Source organism: Nicotiana tabacum, chromosome 18 (assembly GCF_000715075.1).
Source record: "Nicotiana tabacum cultivar K326 chromosome 18, ASM71507v2, whole genome shotgun sequence".
In the NCBI taxonomy this organism is placed as follows: Eukaryota; Viridiplantae; Streptophyta; class Magnoliopsida; order Solanales; family Solanaceae; genus Nicotiana; species Nicotiana tabacum.
This window is the reverse complement of record NC_134097.1, coordinates 133,604,460-133,620,402: the sequence shown is the minus strand read 5'-3', so window position 1 is coordinate 133,620,402 and position 15,943 is coordinate 133,604,460. Positions and strand designations below refer to the sequence as shown.

The 15,943-nt window shown below is 35.5% G+C and overlaps 2 protein-coding genes across 2 annotated transcripts; both read right to left on the bottom strand.

Moving 5' to 3' along the window:
- Positions 1-4,872: 4,872 nt before the first annotated feature.
- Positions 4,873-9,901, bottom strand: LOC107790868 (ATP synthase subunit d, mitochondrial). Its single transcript, XM_075237305.1, has 5 exons — positions 9,542-9,901; positions 8,424-8,505; positions 5,797-5,861; positions 5,313-5,399; positions 4,873-5,206 (listed from the first exon to the last, which is right to left on the bottom strand). The coding sequence occupies exons 1-5, from the start codon at positions 9,710-9,712 to the stop codon at positions 5,105-5,107; spliced, it is 507 nt and encodes a 168-aa protein (XP_075093406.1). The 5' UTR covers positions 9,713-9,901; the 3' UTR covers positions 4,873-5,104.
- Positions 9,902-15,104: 5,203 nt separating this feature from the next.
- On the bottom strand, positions 15,105-15,776 carry LOC142172711 (secreted RxLR effector protein 161-like). Its single transcript, XM_075236385.1, has one exon. The coding sequence runs from the start codon at positions 15,774-15,776 to the stop codon at positions 15,105-15,107; it is 672 nt and encodes a 223-aa protein (XP_075092486.1).
- Between the last annotated feature and the right edge of the window lie 167 nt (positions 15,777-15,943).

Sequence of the window (15,943 nt, the reverse complement as noted above, 5' to 3'; positions counted from 1 at the left end):
GGCATGATCGGTAGAAGGGGTCGTCGGTCCATCAGCAACCTACAGAAAAATAAGTTAGCTCAGTATATGAAAATATATATTAGTAATGTACGTGTTAAGTCAAAAAAAAATTAAATTATTTTACCATGGTCTCATCGGGCTCCTGTATATAAGCATCTGTCGCATCCAAGTCAGCATCGCACAAAGTGGCCTCCATAACGGGTGGGGATAAAGCCTTAATAAGAAAATTATAAAGTTATTTATGGTGAATCAATGATAAAAACAAATTTAAATTTAATAGTAATACGAATATACATACGCCTATGAAAGATCCCCAGCACCTGTCGATGATGAACCATAACTGAGTCGGCGGCCACCATCCACATCTCGGGTCAGCCGATCATTATCAGCGGTCGATGGCCTGGAAAGTACTGATCCAAATCCTCTCGGTAAAGCTCGTGCATGTGATCAATAATGGATCTAACGGGGCCACCTGTGAAGTCACTGGAGTGAGCGGCAGCTGAAGGCTGAATGACGGCATGCTGCTGTAATGCTCATCTGGCTGATGGAGGTCACCTGGCAGATCAGCTCCAACATCCTCAACAGGTGCCTCAATGCCCCCTTACTGAGGACCACCTCCTCGTCGGCCCCTACGACACCGCGGGGCACCCCTGCCTCATGCTCCCCTACCTCGTGGGATAGGCCTACTTCAATGGTAGTGCTCTGGCGCCATATAAGCAGGGACGTGCACTAAGCGCTCGTCCTCTCGGGCTCGCTGCAGTGTACGGGTAGCCAGCTCTGTAACCTGCTGGCCATACTCGTGCAAAATGGACGCTCCCTCGCCGGCATGCTGTTGTATCTGCAGTCCCAATTGGTGGAATAAATGTAGGCCAATAGCATGCACAACACGTAGAATATAAATTACAAAATGCTGGGTCACAATTATAAGTAAGAATATCAAATAACGTACTAGTGACTCGTGCCTCCCCTCGTATGGAATGTACTGACCGCCAGCTCGTGAATGGGATTCCCGACGAAAAGTCGAGTAACACTGCGGTACCAGCCTATATAATCATGCTCAGTATCCGGCCGACTCGGTCAAGAGGGGCGGAATCAGGTCAAATGGCCGGTCCCAAGTAAATATCTGCTCCTCTAGCATGCCAAATATGCATCATCCTCCCTGGAACGATCATCCCGCTGGTAATGTGTGGTCTGCCAGGTGGGCGGTGTCGGAACGAGCTGCGGACGGGCAAACTGGCGAAGTACCCGCTCGGTGGCATGATGCTCCACAATATCAAGGCAGATCAACGGGATGAAGAGCCCCACATAAGTCGGCTGGCCGAGCAATAACTGGGCAAGCCAACTATAAACACGTCGTTGTATGGCGTCCAGATGAACTATTAAGTAAGAACATAAAACGTGAGTATACGCAACACATGTGAAGCTATGACAAGTAAACTTAGATATACATTTACTTGTGCGCCCTCCAGCAAATACAGGATATCCCTGCATAAGGAGAGATTATGACGAGCCTCGTACTCAAGCGTATGTCCCCGCTGGAGAACCCACCTCCTAGCTAGAGGGAGCAACAGAGGTGGTACATCCGGATCTTATGGTGGTAGAGGTGGCTACAACTGCAGGAACCACTTCCAGGCCCAAACCTAATATAAAAAGTTGACGTAAAATTTAAGATATATTTTTACTAGGTATATTAAAATGAATAGAGTATTCGAATATGTTGTCACCTATAGTAGCGGCAAAAATCCAGCAATGTCATGAGGGGTGACCATGCTCGCTCGACACATCTACCTGTACAAGTAGGTGAGAACAGCACCACCCAGTTGTACTGGGGTAAATCATCTAGCTGCTCAAGATGATGAATAAATCTCAAGCTGACTAGGTTGCCCGAAGTGTTCGAAATAGAGCTGGGCATATATCGGGTAAAACCGATAACCCGAACCGTTAATTATTTATTGAGTTATCGGTATCGGGTTATTGGGTTAACGGTTCGATAATGGTTTAAATTTTTTTCACTATTGGGTTATCAGTTCGGGCCTCGGTTTGCCAATTATATTAACGGATTAACTGATAACCCAATAAGAATTAATAAAATTACAACTTTACCCTTTAGTATATACAAATGCTAGGGCCTCAGTTCATTCTCTCCTATTCTTTCTCAACCGCACTCTTCAGATGCTTCATCGTCATTCTTCATAGACCTTACTAGTTACTCCTAGCGTAAGTCTTTAGTATACTATATGTGAATTCTTCTCTTTTTTGCTTAACTCCAGTAAATTGTCTTCTCTTTTTTACTTAACTCTAGATTGAGTTATCTTATCGAGTAAACCGATAACCGAACCGATAGTGATCGATAACCGATTAACCGATACCCGATAACTGATATCTTATCGGTTCGGTTTATCAAATTTGTAAACCGATAACCGATATGCTAAACCGATAATATTCATAACTGAACCGAACCGATCGATGCCCACCCCTATTTGGGAACAAGACCCCTCCAAACATAAGGAGTAGCAGCAACCTCGTATACCAGTGAACATGATAATCCGGTGTATCGCCATCGATGTCAGGATGCAATTCCTCCAAATATTGTCGAATAGTCGTCAACAGAAAATGACTGGTCCCAGCTAGTACATTCTCATTCTCTGGCCGGAAAGCAGTGAGCCACTGTAGCATGTCCAGGTACTGCACACCTGTCATCTCTCTCATGCCATGTGGCAGAGCAACGGGATGTCCATCAACGGGCAGCCCATATAAAACCTTCATGTCCTACAGTGTGATGGTGGCCTCGCCAATGGGCAGGTAGAATGTGTGCATCTCCGGTCGCCACCACTCTATCAGGGCCGTGTCCAGAGACCAATCGAGCTGCAGCTGCCCGATCACTAAAATCCTATAGAAACCCGTCTCTCGCAGGCGTGTGACTACATAGGGATGGAGAACTCTATCATGCAGAAAGTCCCACATGTCGTCCACTCTCCTAGCGCGGAGAGTCTGGGTCAGTAACTCTCCCTCCCATATGTGAGCGGACCTATGATCGCCCCGTAACGATAGTAGCTCATCGCTGGAAGATCCGGGATGAATAGGCGGCACCTCCATGTCGTATACTGTAAATTAAACAACATTAATTACATGTTAGTTTTATAATTTTATATGTTTGTTTGTAAATTAAATAAATAATTTTTATAATTATACAATCTTTCATTATTATGTATTCATATAAGGGTTCCAGACTCGATATTTGAGGCCTAGTAGCACCAAGATATCCTAAATTCTTCTATGTGTTAGTTTTATTATTTTACATATTAGTTTTATAATTTTATATGTTTGTTTGTAAATTAAATAATTAATTTTTATAATTATACAATATTTAATTATTAAATATTCACATATGGGTTCTAGGCTCGATATTTGCGGGCCAGTAGCACCAATTATATGTTGATTATAATTGGACAAAGTTTATGCTTGATCTATCAGTTATTTTGATGTATTTTTGAGTATAAGAGATACTTACACTACAGGGAAACTACGCTAAAAGGCACTACATTTTACTACGCTAAAAGACACTACATTTTACTACCCTAAAAAGGCACTATATTGCTAGTCTTTAAGCAAATAAATAACATAAATCAGATAAAAAACAACAAATACATTTAATCACAAACATTCACGAAAATACATATACAATAGAAAAAAAAAACTTATTAACATTTTTTTTAATAAATAATAATGATTTCTCAGTTTTTACATATTTTTTTAGCACGCTAGTATCTAAGTCCGGATAAAAATAACATACTAGTTTAATCGCAAAAAAAAAAAACAAACACATGTAAAGCAACTAATATGCATTTTTTATACGAGTTTCGACAAAAATTAAATCGGAATACCTCGATTTATGTTTTTTGGAATGTTGAAGAATTGAAGATTTTAGTCCGAAACGAACAACCACAACGAGAGAAGGCCTTAGCTAGGATGTGGGACTAACACTATTTACTTTTTATGGGACGGGTGAGGTCCACTCGAGTTTTTAATCTCGTTAATTGATTGGGGGAGGGGCGTTGTTAAAATAAAAAATGGGGGCTTCTGGTTTGAACATGGGAGAAGGGAAGGGGACGAGTATATGAAGAGGCAAAACGTGGTTTGTTAAGGCGTTTTATAGTCTTAATAAACCACATTTTATATAAACGTCCAATCATCCCAAACGGACGTTAAGGTAAAAAGCAATTCAAAAGGACGTTTTATATACTTTGGTCACTAAATTTTTTTCCCACCTATTTATGTATTTTATGTCCAAAAGAACCACAACGGGGGTTCTGGAGCTATGCCCACCTCAAAAATGCTAAATAAGGGCATTCATTATCCTGCTCACTCCGTAAAGAAAGAGGACCCCTTGCTTTTATTGACCAACCTGTCGCAATCCTATCAAAGTCTATTTCATTACTGCCAAATTTTCTCAATCAAGAAAACATTCATAGAAAATAACCTGTTGACAAGCAAACCAGAAGTTGGAAAATAGAGATAGCCATCACAATGACTGAAAAATAAAATTTCAGCGAGACAGTTAAGAATGGAAATGCAACTCTTCTTCATATGAGTAATGGTTTAGCCCAAAATAGAAAAATGCATTGAACATGGAACTTCGCCCTGACCGGGTAAACTTTCTTGAACTCATGATATCCTACAATCTAGGATGTGCTTTAATATACTCAGAACTGGACTTATTACATTAAATATTTGAGAATCCATCTCTCTTTAGTCAACAAGCAAGGACATACCCATCATAACATTCAAATTAGCAAAACACCTACTCACATCAGAAAACTGACGAGAAACTCAAATGGACCAGCTAGTATTCCAGTCTCAAAGAATCCAAGATTTGCTTCAGTAATGGAATTATGATATACTTAATCGCTCAAGACATCTTTTGCCTCCAACCAGAGGCTACATTTATCTCGGAGCCAAAGTAAATTGTAGCAGTTCAAATTCTTCAAAATAACCCAGAAAATGTAAAAACAAAACAATTGGTTCTTCCCTTTTATTTCTAAATAACAGATGAACTCAGAGAATCCACGCCACAGGGGATCCAGAAAACCGCTCATGAAGCCACCTAGTAGCCCCAGTAATCGTTTCGAATTTCATCATCAAATTTCTTCTTTAACTCAGGATGCTTCGCAAAGTACTCTTCTGCTGTCATGGTGCTAAGTTTTTTCTGTAAATGAAAACAGAGCCATGTTTGAATACACATATTGAGGAGGAAAGATAAGTTGGTGTATTTATATGGAGATAGAGGAAATTAATGGGCAACTCTACATCACCTTCAACTCTTGGACTTCGGCAACTTCCTTTTCTAGTCTTTCAGACTCCTTTAGAGATATCTGCTCGGCTTCTTTCAGTTCCACCAACTGCAGTTTAGTGCAAATAAATTGATTAAACAATTTCTGAGACATGAAACTTTATTAGCATCAAAACTTTTAAAACATGCAAATAATAACAGTCGGATACAAGAACATAGGTGCCTATTGTAAGTATGCCATCTGACAACACTACCTTCAACCTACCTTGCCTTTTGTTCCATTTGAAGAGGTTGATTCTATAAGTGGCTAGACTGCAGACTACCCATCTTTAAGAATTCAAATTAGCAAATAAGAGTTCAGAGTATTCAGTCAATTGGTAGGACTCTTATCTTACAACTAATTATTCCACTAGTATAACAACATTAATACATATAATTAGGAAAATGAAAAAGAAATTACGAGACCAAACAATCAGGGAAGAGAATAATATCGTGATTTTCCTTACCAAGGCATCAAACTTGGGTTTGTATTGAGGAGTAACTGTGTCCTCAAACTTGGGGATCTCAATGCCTGCAAGACAACATTGTTCAAACCAATAGCTCCAGACAAAAATACCTTAATTTGAAGAAAAATAAACTTTAACATGTATAAGTCAAACCACGATTAACAAACTTCAGATGATTGTCATTCGATTTTCCAATCTATATTTGGCATGAGCTACATAGATCCACTAGTGAAAGACGGAATTGCAGTAGAAAGCAAGGTTGTCTAGAATTCACAATCAAAAATTTCAACTAATTACATCGAAAATTACCAAGAGACAGGTAGGTGCAATTCATATAACTTTATGGACTGCTAAACTTCTATTTGTTAATCACACATAACAGGAAGACAGGAACATTCCAAGAATGACAAGACATGCATCCAAAATGGTTAGTTTATACTCCAAGGAAACTACTAGCAAATTGCATGCAGATATTTAATTTTGAGGCATATTTAAGCAAGATGCGTAAACTGTGAAGAAAGCAATTCAACCTCCATAGCACAGTCAGAGCATACTGGTCATTCCGCATCCATTCAAGCATAAAAAAATGTAAATTATTGTTGGTACAAGATTGCAGGAAAAATATATGTACCCAAACGGTAATATTAAACAAGCCGAGCAGAAATGAATAAGACCTAGAAAGAATTCTGATTACGAGGGGAGAGGAAGAGAAAAAAATTGAAGTTGTTTTCTCCATGCTTCATTCAACTAAGGGAAAATCTAAGGCTCTTATTATGCTGGATATTCCAAACAGGAGCTATGGCATTTCCAGAAAAATTCCCTATGAGATTAGAAAATTGCAGTGTACTGAGTCACTGTTGGCCAAACACGGTGATATTTTGACTTAATGAGGAGGTCAAAGAAGAAAAGAGAAAGAGCTGTTGTCCAGCTGGTCAGTGGTCAGCGAACCAGATATGATGCAAGAATTCTAGAGCTCATAACATTAGCTTTATAGAAAGCTACAGCTCCAAATGGTTATACCGCTGCAGTCTCATGGTTCGTTCACTTTAAAAAATATTAAGACAGTTTTCCAGAGTTAAAAGTTTTTACATGGTATCCTTGCAGTTGAAGTGGGAAGTCTCATTCTCTTTTGAGTCCAACACATATTTGAGAATTTTAAAAAGGAGAACAAGTTCCAAACTAAATAAATCTTTTATCTCATCATAACAGTACACAAGGAGTAGACGATACTTCATGTTTTCAGACCTCTTCATTAACTTCAACTCACCCTGAACTCCCCCCCCCCAAACCCCCCAATTAGCTACTTAAAGCATAGCTTTTCAAATATATTACCCTCGCGCTGACAGCCAAAATCCGGTTTCACTCAGCTGTAACAAAGTATCCAACATCTATGCATCTGGCGGACTAGACAGCTACACAAAGATATTACGTCTTTCACATACTTGAGTCTAAGTAAAACAGAAGATGAAATCTTTCTTAGCCAAACAATAAAAGTAATAAACCTGAAGTCCTTAGGCCAAGTTTGGATGGTGCTGTGACTTAACTATCATGTTATGAGAAATTCTTTTTCCGATAATTTTCTATTGTTTATTATTTACCAGGTAGTTCCCAGGGAATGTTCTATTTTCAGATGATTCATGGCAGAATTCACAGGATCCATCAAGTTCTGGCGCCCCACTTAACGTTTATTGCTCTAAACCTTCACTACCGTGGAAAAGCAAACATTCACTCGTCCTAACTCGCTAATCAGCCACCAGCAAGAATATTTAGCTTTTAATTAAAAAAAGTCAAGAAAGTCCTTTAACTGTGGAACCTCGAGAAAATATACTAAAGTCCCATCTTACATGATACATGACAGGGTCTATACTAGAAGAACAGGAAAGCAGTAAATAATACACATAGAATTTATGAAATAACAGCTCCATCAAACTAGATAGTAAAATACTCCGAGTTATACCACGTCAAACAACAAATATACACAGACCATTTTGAATAATTTTCATTACATCAGGAAAATGGAAAACGATCTCGTCTGAGAAAAGAAAATGCACAAATAGCTCACTCCAGAGCTCTTCATCCTTAGAAATTACTAACGAAGACTACTCACGCATTAATTGCTACACTGAAGTCCAACAGTCTCAAGGTGAGGCATCCTTCAACAAGGATTTTCAGGAAAGACTTCGGAAAAATATGCTAGAATGATTTGACATATCCTTTTACCAGAGATGATCTGAATATTTTCCATACAGACCCAAAGGGAAATTTTTAATGAAAATTGGACAGTATATGCTGCATGTCTAATGCACATTACAGTAGATTCATCAACTAATAAAGTTTTTACTCAGGCATTTGAAATTGAAACAGATGATTATAGCCACTAACAATCATTAATGAAAGCTGTCGACCAATTTCAATTAGAAAGATTTACTTGATGACTGATCTAAACAAAGATTAGAAACAATAATCATGTGTTTGTCTTCACTAGACTGTGCTAAAAAGCATTTTTTGGCCAGCACTTCTAACTAAAACTCTTATAAATGCTGGATGTTATCACCAAAAAGACTACAACAAAAAACACAAAGTAAAGAAAAGATTTAAACAGAAAAAGAAGATGATGCTCCACATACTTTCATAGGCCTCTTTGTACATGTCTACCAAGCGAGAACCAATTCCTTTCCTGTAGTATTCCCAGTTTATGGGCTCAGGCTCCTGCATGATCAAGAAGCGAAGATTCCTTCTGCGTTAGAATCTCCAAATAGATTCAAGTCCCAATTAAAAATATATTACAAAAGACTGATTACTCAAAAATGTAACAAAAACCAGAAATCAATGAGAAAATGTAACAAAAAGACATGATTAATCAGTAAACTTGATTAGGGAATACTGTAGTAGTTAAATCTCGGAGAGTACCACTAGTCAAGTCAAATATAATGAGAAACTTTATATAAGAAGACTAAAAGTCACTTCAAATAGCACATGAAAGAGTTAATTCATGCAGGTTTTTCCATTATGAAAATTCTTATTTGCATCAGCTAATTCAAAACTTTACAGAATGGCGAAGAGAAAAGCTCATTCAGTTTCTTTTTTTTCCTCCTTTACAGTAAGAAAATGGCTGAATTGATAATGAAAGCTGAAAAACACAGAGGTTCTTCCCTATAGAAAAGTTCACCGAGATATGGCAACCAAAGTTACTCGATGCAAAAGAGATAATATCCGAGTTTTCAAGATACAGTCAAATTTTCAACAAACACCAAACTCTATTCATCCAGCCAAGTTTGCAATACCTAAAGACGATAATAGAATTCCAAATGATACTACAATCAATTCAAGCAGTCAAATTTAATCCTACAACCAAAACATTTCTATAGCTCGCATAAGAATATATCAGTAAATCACCATATAAACATTACTCTACACACACACACACACACATAGCTATTGATTCAATCAACTAAACCTCAATCCTCTGTACACATTCCACTCTGTCCCCGCTAATATATATATATATATATATATATATATATATATATATATAAATGCTAACCTACTGTTCTCTGAACCACAAGTCAAAACACAGCTAACAAAATTTAATTACAAAACGATCCGTCCCTTGGAATATTAGATACAATAAATCTTCTTATTTAAAATAAATAAAAGCAAGCTAGGCACAGATCCAACAATGAAACCCTAGATCCACATAGATAAGTATAGATAGACTACACATAGAGGAAAACAGAGAGATGACCTGGCTGAACTTGGTTTGGAGTTGAGAGTTGACATCATCGAAGGCACGGCGGAGGTTAGAGAACTCCTTGCGAGCCTCATCGGTGACCAGAAGCTTCGCCATTCCTTCCCAATCAATAGTCCTGCCGGCCTTGAATGTCACGTCGGCGATCTTCTTCCCCACTCCGCTCATTTTCGATCTCTCTTTTTTTCTCTTCTCTCTTCGGCAGCACAGATGTGAAGCTCGTTTTTTGCTATCGTAATCTTTCGGCTGTTTTTGTTCGATACGCTATACCCCTATTCTCTCTCTCTCTCTCTTTTTCTTTTATTTTACTTTTAAGTTTTCTTTCCCTTTTTAGTAGAGCATGAATATTTACGTACTATTTATTTTTCTTTGTTTCCAATGGCAATATACATTTTGAATTGTGAACAAGGATAACTTACCACGTTCTAAAAATACTAGAAGAATTATATTTCGACCATTCACATAGTTCAGGAGCAAGTTTGACTTTATATGTTATTAAATTTTAAATACATGACGACAAATCATGCTAATTAGTTTTATAACAAATATAATTATGCTAATTAGTTTTAGTCAATAACAACAAATATAGAGCCCGTTTGGATTGACTTAAAAAAGTTGTTTTTCAACAAAAATAATTTTTAAGTCAAAAAATAATAAGTTGGGTTACCCGACTTTTAACTTATTTTAAGCACTTTTTTTACTTTGCCAAACACTAAGAGCATGTTTGGAAAGCGAGAAGGGAATTGGATTGGTGTGTAATTACACAATTTAACATGTTTGTTTGACCAAGTAATTACTTGGTTATTGGAGAATTGGGTGTAATTGAGAGGGAGTAATTACACTCTTCAATTCTCAAGGGGAATAAAGAATTGAGTGTAATGTAATTACAAGGCAATCTTTCAAATTCTTTTTTTCCTTTCAAATATAAATTTTTTCACATGAGGAAACAAATAAGACAGATTTTTTTATCATGTAATCCGACGTTGTCCTGTTGCATGTAATTAGTTTATTGCTAGCTCATTTATTAATTTCATTTGGAATATTAATTCACTAAACCCATATTGTTGTTAGTCAGTTATAAAGAAGTGAGCGTCTTCTAGCTTCTTCCCATTGGTATCTAGTAATCCTTCAATGGACCAGCCATGCTTTATATAGCTTCTCCAAATTTTTGTTCGTTTCATTATAATTGCTACAACCTTCATTAATAAGACCAAATGAGCTTCTTATTGTTGTTCAAATTTGACATACGTTGTTATTATTAAATTATGCCATATTTTCATTGTTCTCTTTCAAATTATAAAATTACTTATATGGAGAACTAATACCAATTATTTTATTATGATATTATTTACTATTTTATAATTAATTAATATATTTTCTTACAAAAAAATATATATAATACATAATAATAAATAATATTTAATATTTCTTATTACATAACTATTTTCACAGTAAAACTTAATTATTGTACATGTTAATCTGAAAAAAGTTATTTAACTACTCTCTCCGGTCTAAAATAAGTAATTTTTTGGCCTTTTTCTTGTGGTCCAAAATAAGTGATATTTTCAAATTTCAAGAATGAATTGATTATTTTTTTTCTACATTGCCCTTGGAGTAATTAATATTGGAGTATGTGTTATGAGTGTGTATATGAAGAGATAATAAAGGTTAATATGGTCAATTTCATTGCTAATTAATGTTAAAAGGTGAATTTCTTAATATGTGTGAAAACAACTAAAAAATTACTTATTTTGGACCAGAGGGAGTATATAATTACACTAGTACAACCAAACATTACATTGGTAATTACACTGTAATTACATCGCGACAAACAAACAAACCATTGTAATTACTATACTGTGTAATTACCAGACTGAATAATTACTACCCTAGTAATTACACAACCAAGTAATTACACATGGCTTTCCAAACAGACTCTAAAAAAAGCTTAACATCTGATTTGAACAACTTAAAAGCCAATCCAAACACCTTCATAACCACTTTTGGTAACAACAAGGTCAAAAATAAAAAATAAAAAATTAATATGACGCGATACCTCTAATCAAGAAGCAATATATTGTCTTTACAAATATAATACGATTATAAAGACACACTACCCAAGCAAATCAATAATTTAATATTTGTACATGTTAATTTAGCCATAAGCACTAAAAATTCGTCATTTGAATTTAAGTGACTTATCGAAATATCTTGTTAGTGGAGTTTAGAACAAGGACAAAAAAATGGTGACGATTATGAAATAAAAGCAATTTAGTAAAACATGAACAAGAAATAAAGACAATTTAGTAAAACATGAACAAGAAATAGAGATAGAGAGAAAGGAAGAGATTTTCTTCTTCAATTGTGTGTATTTTCCTATCTATTACAAGGTCTTTATATAGGCATAAAAAGTAAAGAAAATATGTCATGGAATATACCATTGAACATACAAAATATGTCATTGAATATGTCATTAAGCATTTGAGATGAAAATCATGGAAGAAGAGTAGACATCCACCATAATGTGATATTTATTATAACAGTGACAGAGATTTTAGCTCACGTGAGAATTCCGTTTGTGTTTGTTAAAATTGGTTAACACTGTTTGTTTAGAAGGGAAAAGGACCAGATATACACTTCTACTTTTAAATATTGTTTACAATTAATCTCCGTTATACTTTGGGAGCAAAAATACCCATGCCGTTACAATTCTTCTCAAATATGCCCCTATCTCTAACGAAGATCCACTGTGGCAATGACTCAGCTATTAAAATTTCACGTGGACTAGCATTTAGATGAGGTAGATGCCACGTGGCTTACCACCGCATCACACTAACCTTAATTAATTTACAACTGACATTGAGATCCATCAATTAAAGAATCAACAAAACTAACAAAAACCAATCTAAAAACAATCCGAAAATCCCAAATATCAAGAAATTTCAAGACTGAATCATATGAGTTGATTTCATAAAAGCTAATGAAACAAATTTTAAAAACAAGAGTACCCCGAAAACAGATATATCATGCAAAAATTTGACTGTGTAAAAGAATAAAGTAAACAATGGAAAAACGATGAAATCTCCATAAGTTGGGTAGGATTCATGTTCCCAACTAAGAGAACTCCTCACTTGAAGCACACATATTATCTTAGTTTATCAAAATATTCAATCTTACAAATGTTATCTGTTAGAATTTTAAGTGAAATTGTGTGTTCATATGAATTGAGAAAAGTCCGGTTCTTTAGACCCTTATCATAGTGTGAGTTAGAGCGTGACTTTTGGGAGCTCCATTTAGCTTGGAAAATTGCATCAAGTTAGGGAAGATGGGCCCATGACAAAGACGAATTTAAGCAATCACAGATTCACTACGAACCCATTTGGGTGTTCTTCAAGTTTTTCCAAATAGTCCAATGGTTATTTTAGTTTTCCTTCAACTACGTTTTCCCAAATAGCAAACGATTCTAAAAAAGAAAAAATGGGAAGAACTAGAGAAAGTATTGTCCTACTGGGGAAGGGGATAAAATAAGGTTAGGCTGGTGAGGTGGCATGTCACGTGGCGTCCACCTCACCTAAATGTCAACCCACATGGAATTTTAATCTCTATGTCATTGCCACAGTAGACCTCCGTTAGAGATAGAGGTATATTTTTTATAAGAATTATAACGGTAGAGGTACTTTTGCTCCTAATGTATAACGGAGGACAAATATAAATAATATTTTAAAGTAAAAGGGTATATCTGACCATTTTCCCTGTTTAGAATTTAACGGAGACTAAAAATGATAAGATTAGATAAACTTAAAGGACCAACGTGTTAAAAGTAAATATAAAGGATCGCATTTAAACCTACCCCCAAACATAAAGGACCATCTTTGTAATTTTGTCGTGTGCTTAGAGTTCCCTTTGAGCACCAAACAGTCGTAGACCTGAGGCGCAATAGCGTGGTTAAGGGATTGATATTCTGGAACGAACGAGAAAGAGAACTGAATAACTAATTGGCACTTCAAAAAGGAAATAGGCAATTTTAGTTTTTAATAATCAAAGGATGATTGGCTTCTGAACATAAAAAGTACGCCTTCCAATCTTCTTTAAGAAAATACACAATTTTCTCGGGCTACACCACCAAAAACGAAAGAAAGGAACTCCTAAGAAAATCTGGGTATGGCGTCAATATCTTTGTCTGAAGACTCTTACATCATCTTCGGTTAGAGCGGGGCAGTTGCTGACACTCAATTTTGATCCTTCGTATTAAAATTAACTTCTACATGCTTCCTAGTCTGAATAATTGTAGCTTTTGTATATTATTTGGCTTAATGCAATTTATTGATAATTATTCCTATTTTCACAAGATATAGTAATTTTTATCATTTTATTGCGATTAGTTAAATACTACGAGTTTTGTGCATTTTTCTACAATTCAATATAATTATTGGTAATTGTCCTATTTTTCAAAAACTAAGATTTTCTATCAATTTGCTACCCTTCAAAAATAAATAATAATTACCACAATATTATTGTAATAGTTGGCAATTTTAATAAACATTACATGCCGTATTTTTAAATTAAATAATCATCTTTTAAATCGTAGCACAATCTATTAATTACTTGAAAGTTGATAAAATTTATTTCAAAATACATATCAAATTCATTCAAACTCAACGTCCCGTCAATACCATGATGTGACAAGACATCTTCATGTGACTTGCCACATGAGAAAAATAATATTACAACCATTAGAATGACTCAATAAATCTGACTGTCTGATATTAGCATAGTAAACTTGCACACCTTCATAACCACTTTTTGTAACAACAAGGTCAAAAATAAAAAATAAAAATTAATATGACGCGATACCTCTAATCAAGAAGCAGTATATTGTCTTTACAAATATAATACGATTATAAAGACACACTACCCAAGCAGAAATCAATAATTTAATATTTGTACATGTTAATTTAGCCATAAGCACTAAAATTCGTCATTTGAATTTAAGTGACTTATCGAAATATCTTGTTAGTGGAGTTTAGAACAAGGACAAAAAAATGGTGACGATTATGAAATAAAAGCAATTTAGTAAAACATGAACAAGAAATAAAGATAATTTAGTAAAACATGAACAAGAAATAGAGATAGAGAGAAAGGAAGAGGTTTTCTTCTCCAATTGTGTGTATTTTTCTATCTATTATAAGGCCTTTATATAGGCATAAAAAGTAAAGAAAATATGTCATGGAATATGTCATTGAACATACAAATATGTCATTGAATATGTCATTAAGCATTTGAGATGAAAAATCATGGAAGAAGAGTAGACATCCACCATAATGTGATATTTATTATAACACTCCCCCTTGGATGTCCATAGATAATGTGCCTCGTTAAAACCTTACTAAGAAAAAACCCTGTAGGAAAAAAATCTTAGTGAAGGAAAAAGAGTACACATATCTGTAATACGCTTTATTTGTTGCCTCGTTAAAAACCTTACCAGTAAAACCCAGTGGGACAAAACCTAGGCTAAGGGAAAAAGAGTACAACGCGTATCTTACTCCCCCTGGTAAAAATATCACTTTATTTCCCGAAGACGGCGCATTCCAATCTTCTGTCTGAACTTCTCAAATGTTGAGGTTGGTAATGCCTTAGTAAACAGATCAGCCAAATTTTCACATGAATGAATCTGTTGAACATTAATTTCACCATTTTGTTGAAGATCATGCGTAAAAAAAAACTTTGGTGAAATGTGTTTTGTTCTGTCTCCTTTGATGTATCCTCCTTTCAGTGGAGCAATGCATGCAGCATTGTCTTCATATAGTGTAGTTGGGTTATCTGTTTTCATAAGAAAACCACACATTTCCTGAATATGCCGAGTCATTGATCTCAACCAAACACATTTCCGACTAGCCTCATGAATGACTATTATCTCAGCATGATTTGAAGATGTGGCAACTATTGTTTGTTTCATTGAATGACATGATATAGCAGTACCTCCATATGTAAACAAATAGCCTGTTTGAGAACGGGCTTTATGTGGATCAGACAAATAACCTGCATCGGCATAGCCAATCATTTCTGACTTGAATTCATTAGAATAAAATAATCCCATATCTATGGTTCCCCGAAGATATCTAAATATATACTTAACACCATTCCAATGTCTTCTTGTTGGAGAGGAGCTGAATCTTGCTAATAAGCTCACTGCAAAAGTAATATCTGGTCGAGTATTGTTGGCAAGATACATCAGTGCCCCAATTGCACTAGATATGGAGTTTCATCACCAACGAGCTCTTCATCATTTTCTTAGGCCGAAATGGATCTTTATTTATGTCAAGCAATCTCATAATCATTGCGGTACTCAATGGATGTGCATTATCCATGTAAAATCGCTTTAAAACCTTTTTAGTGTAT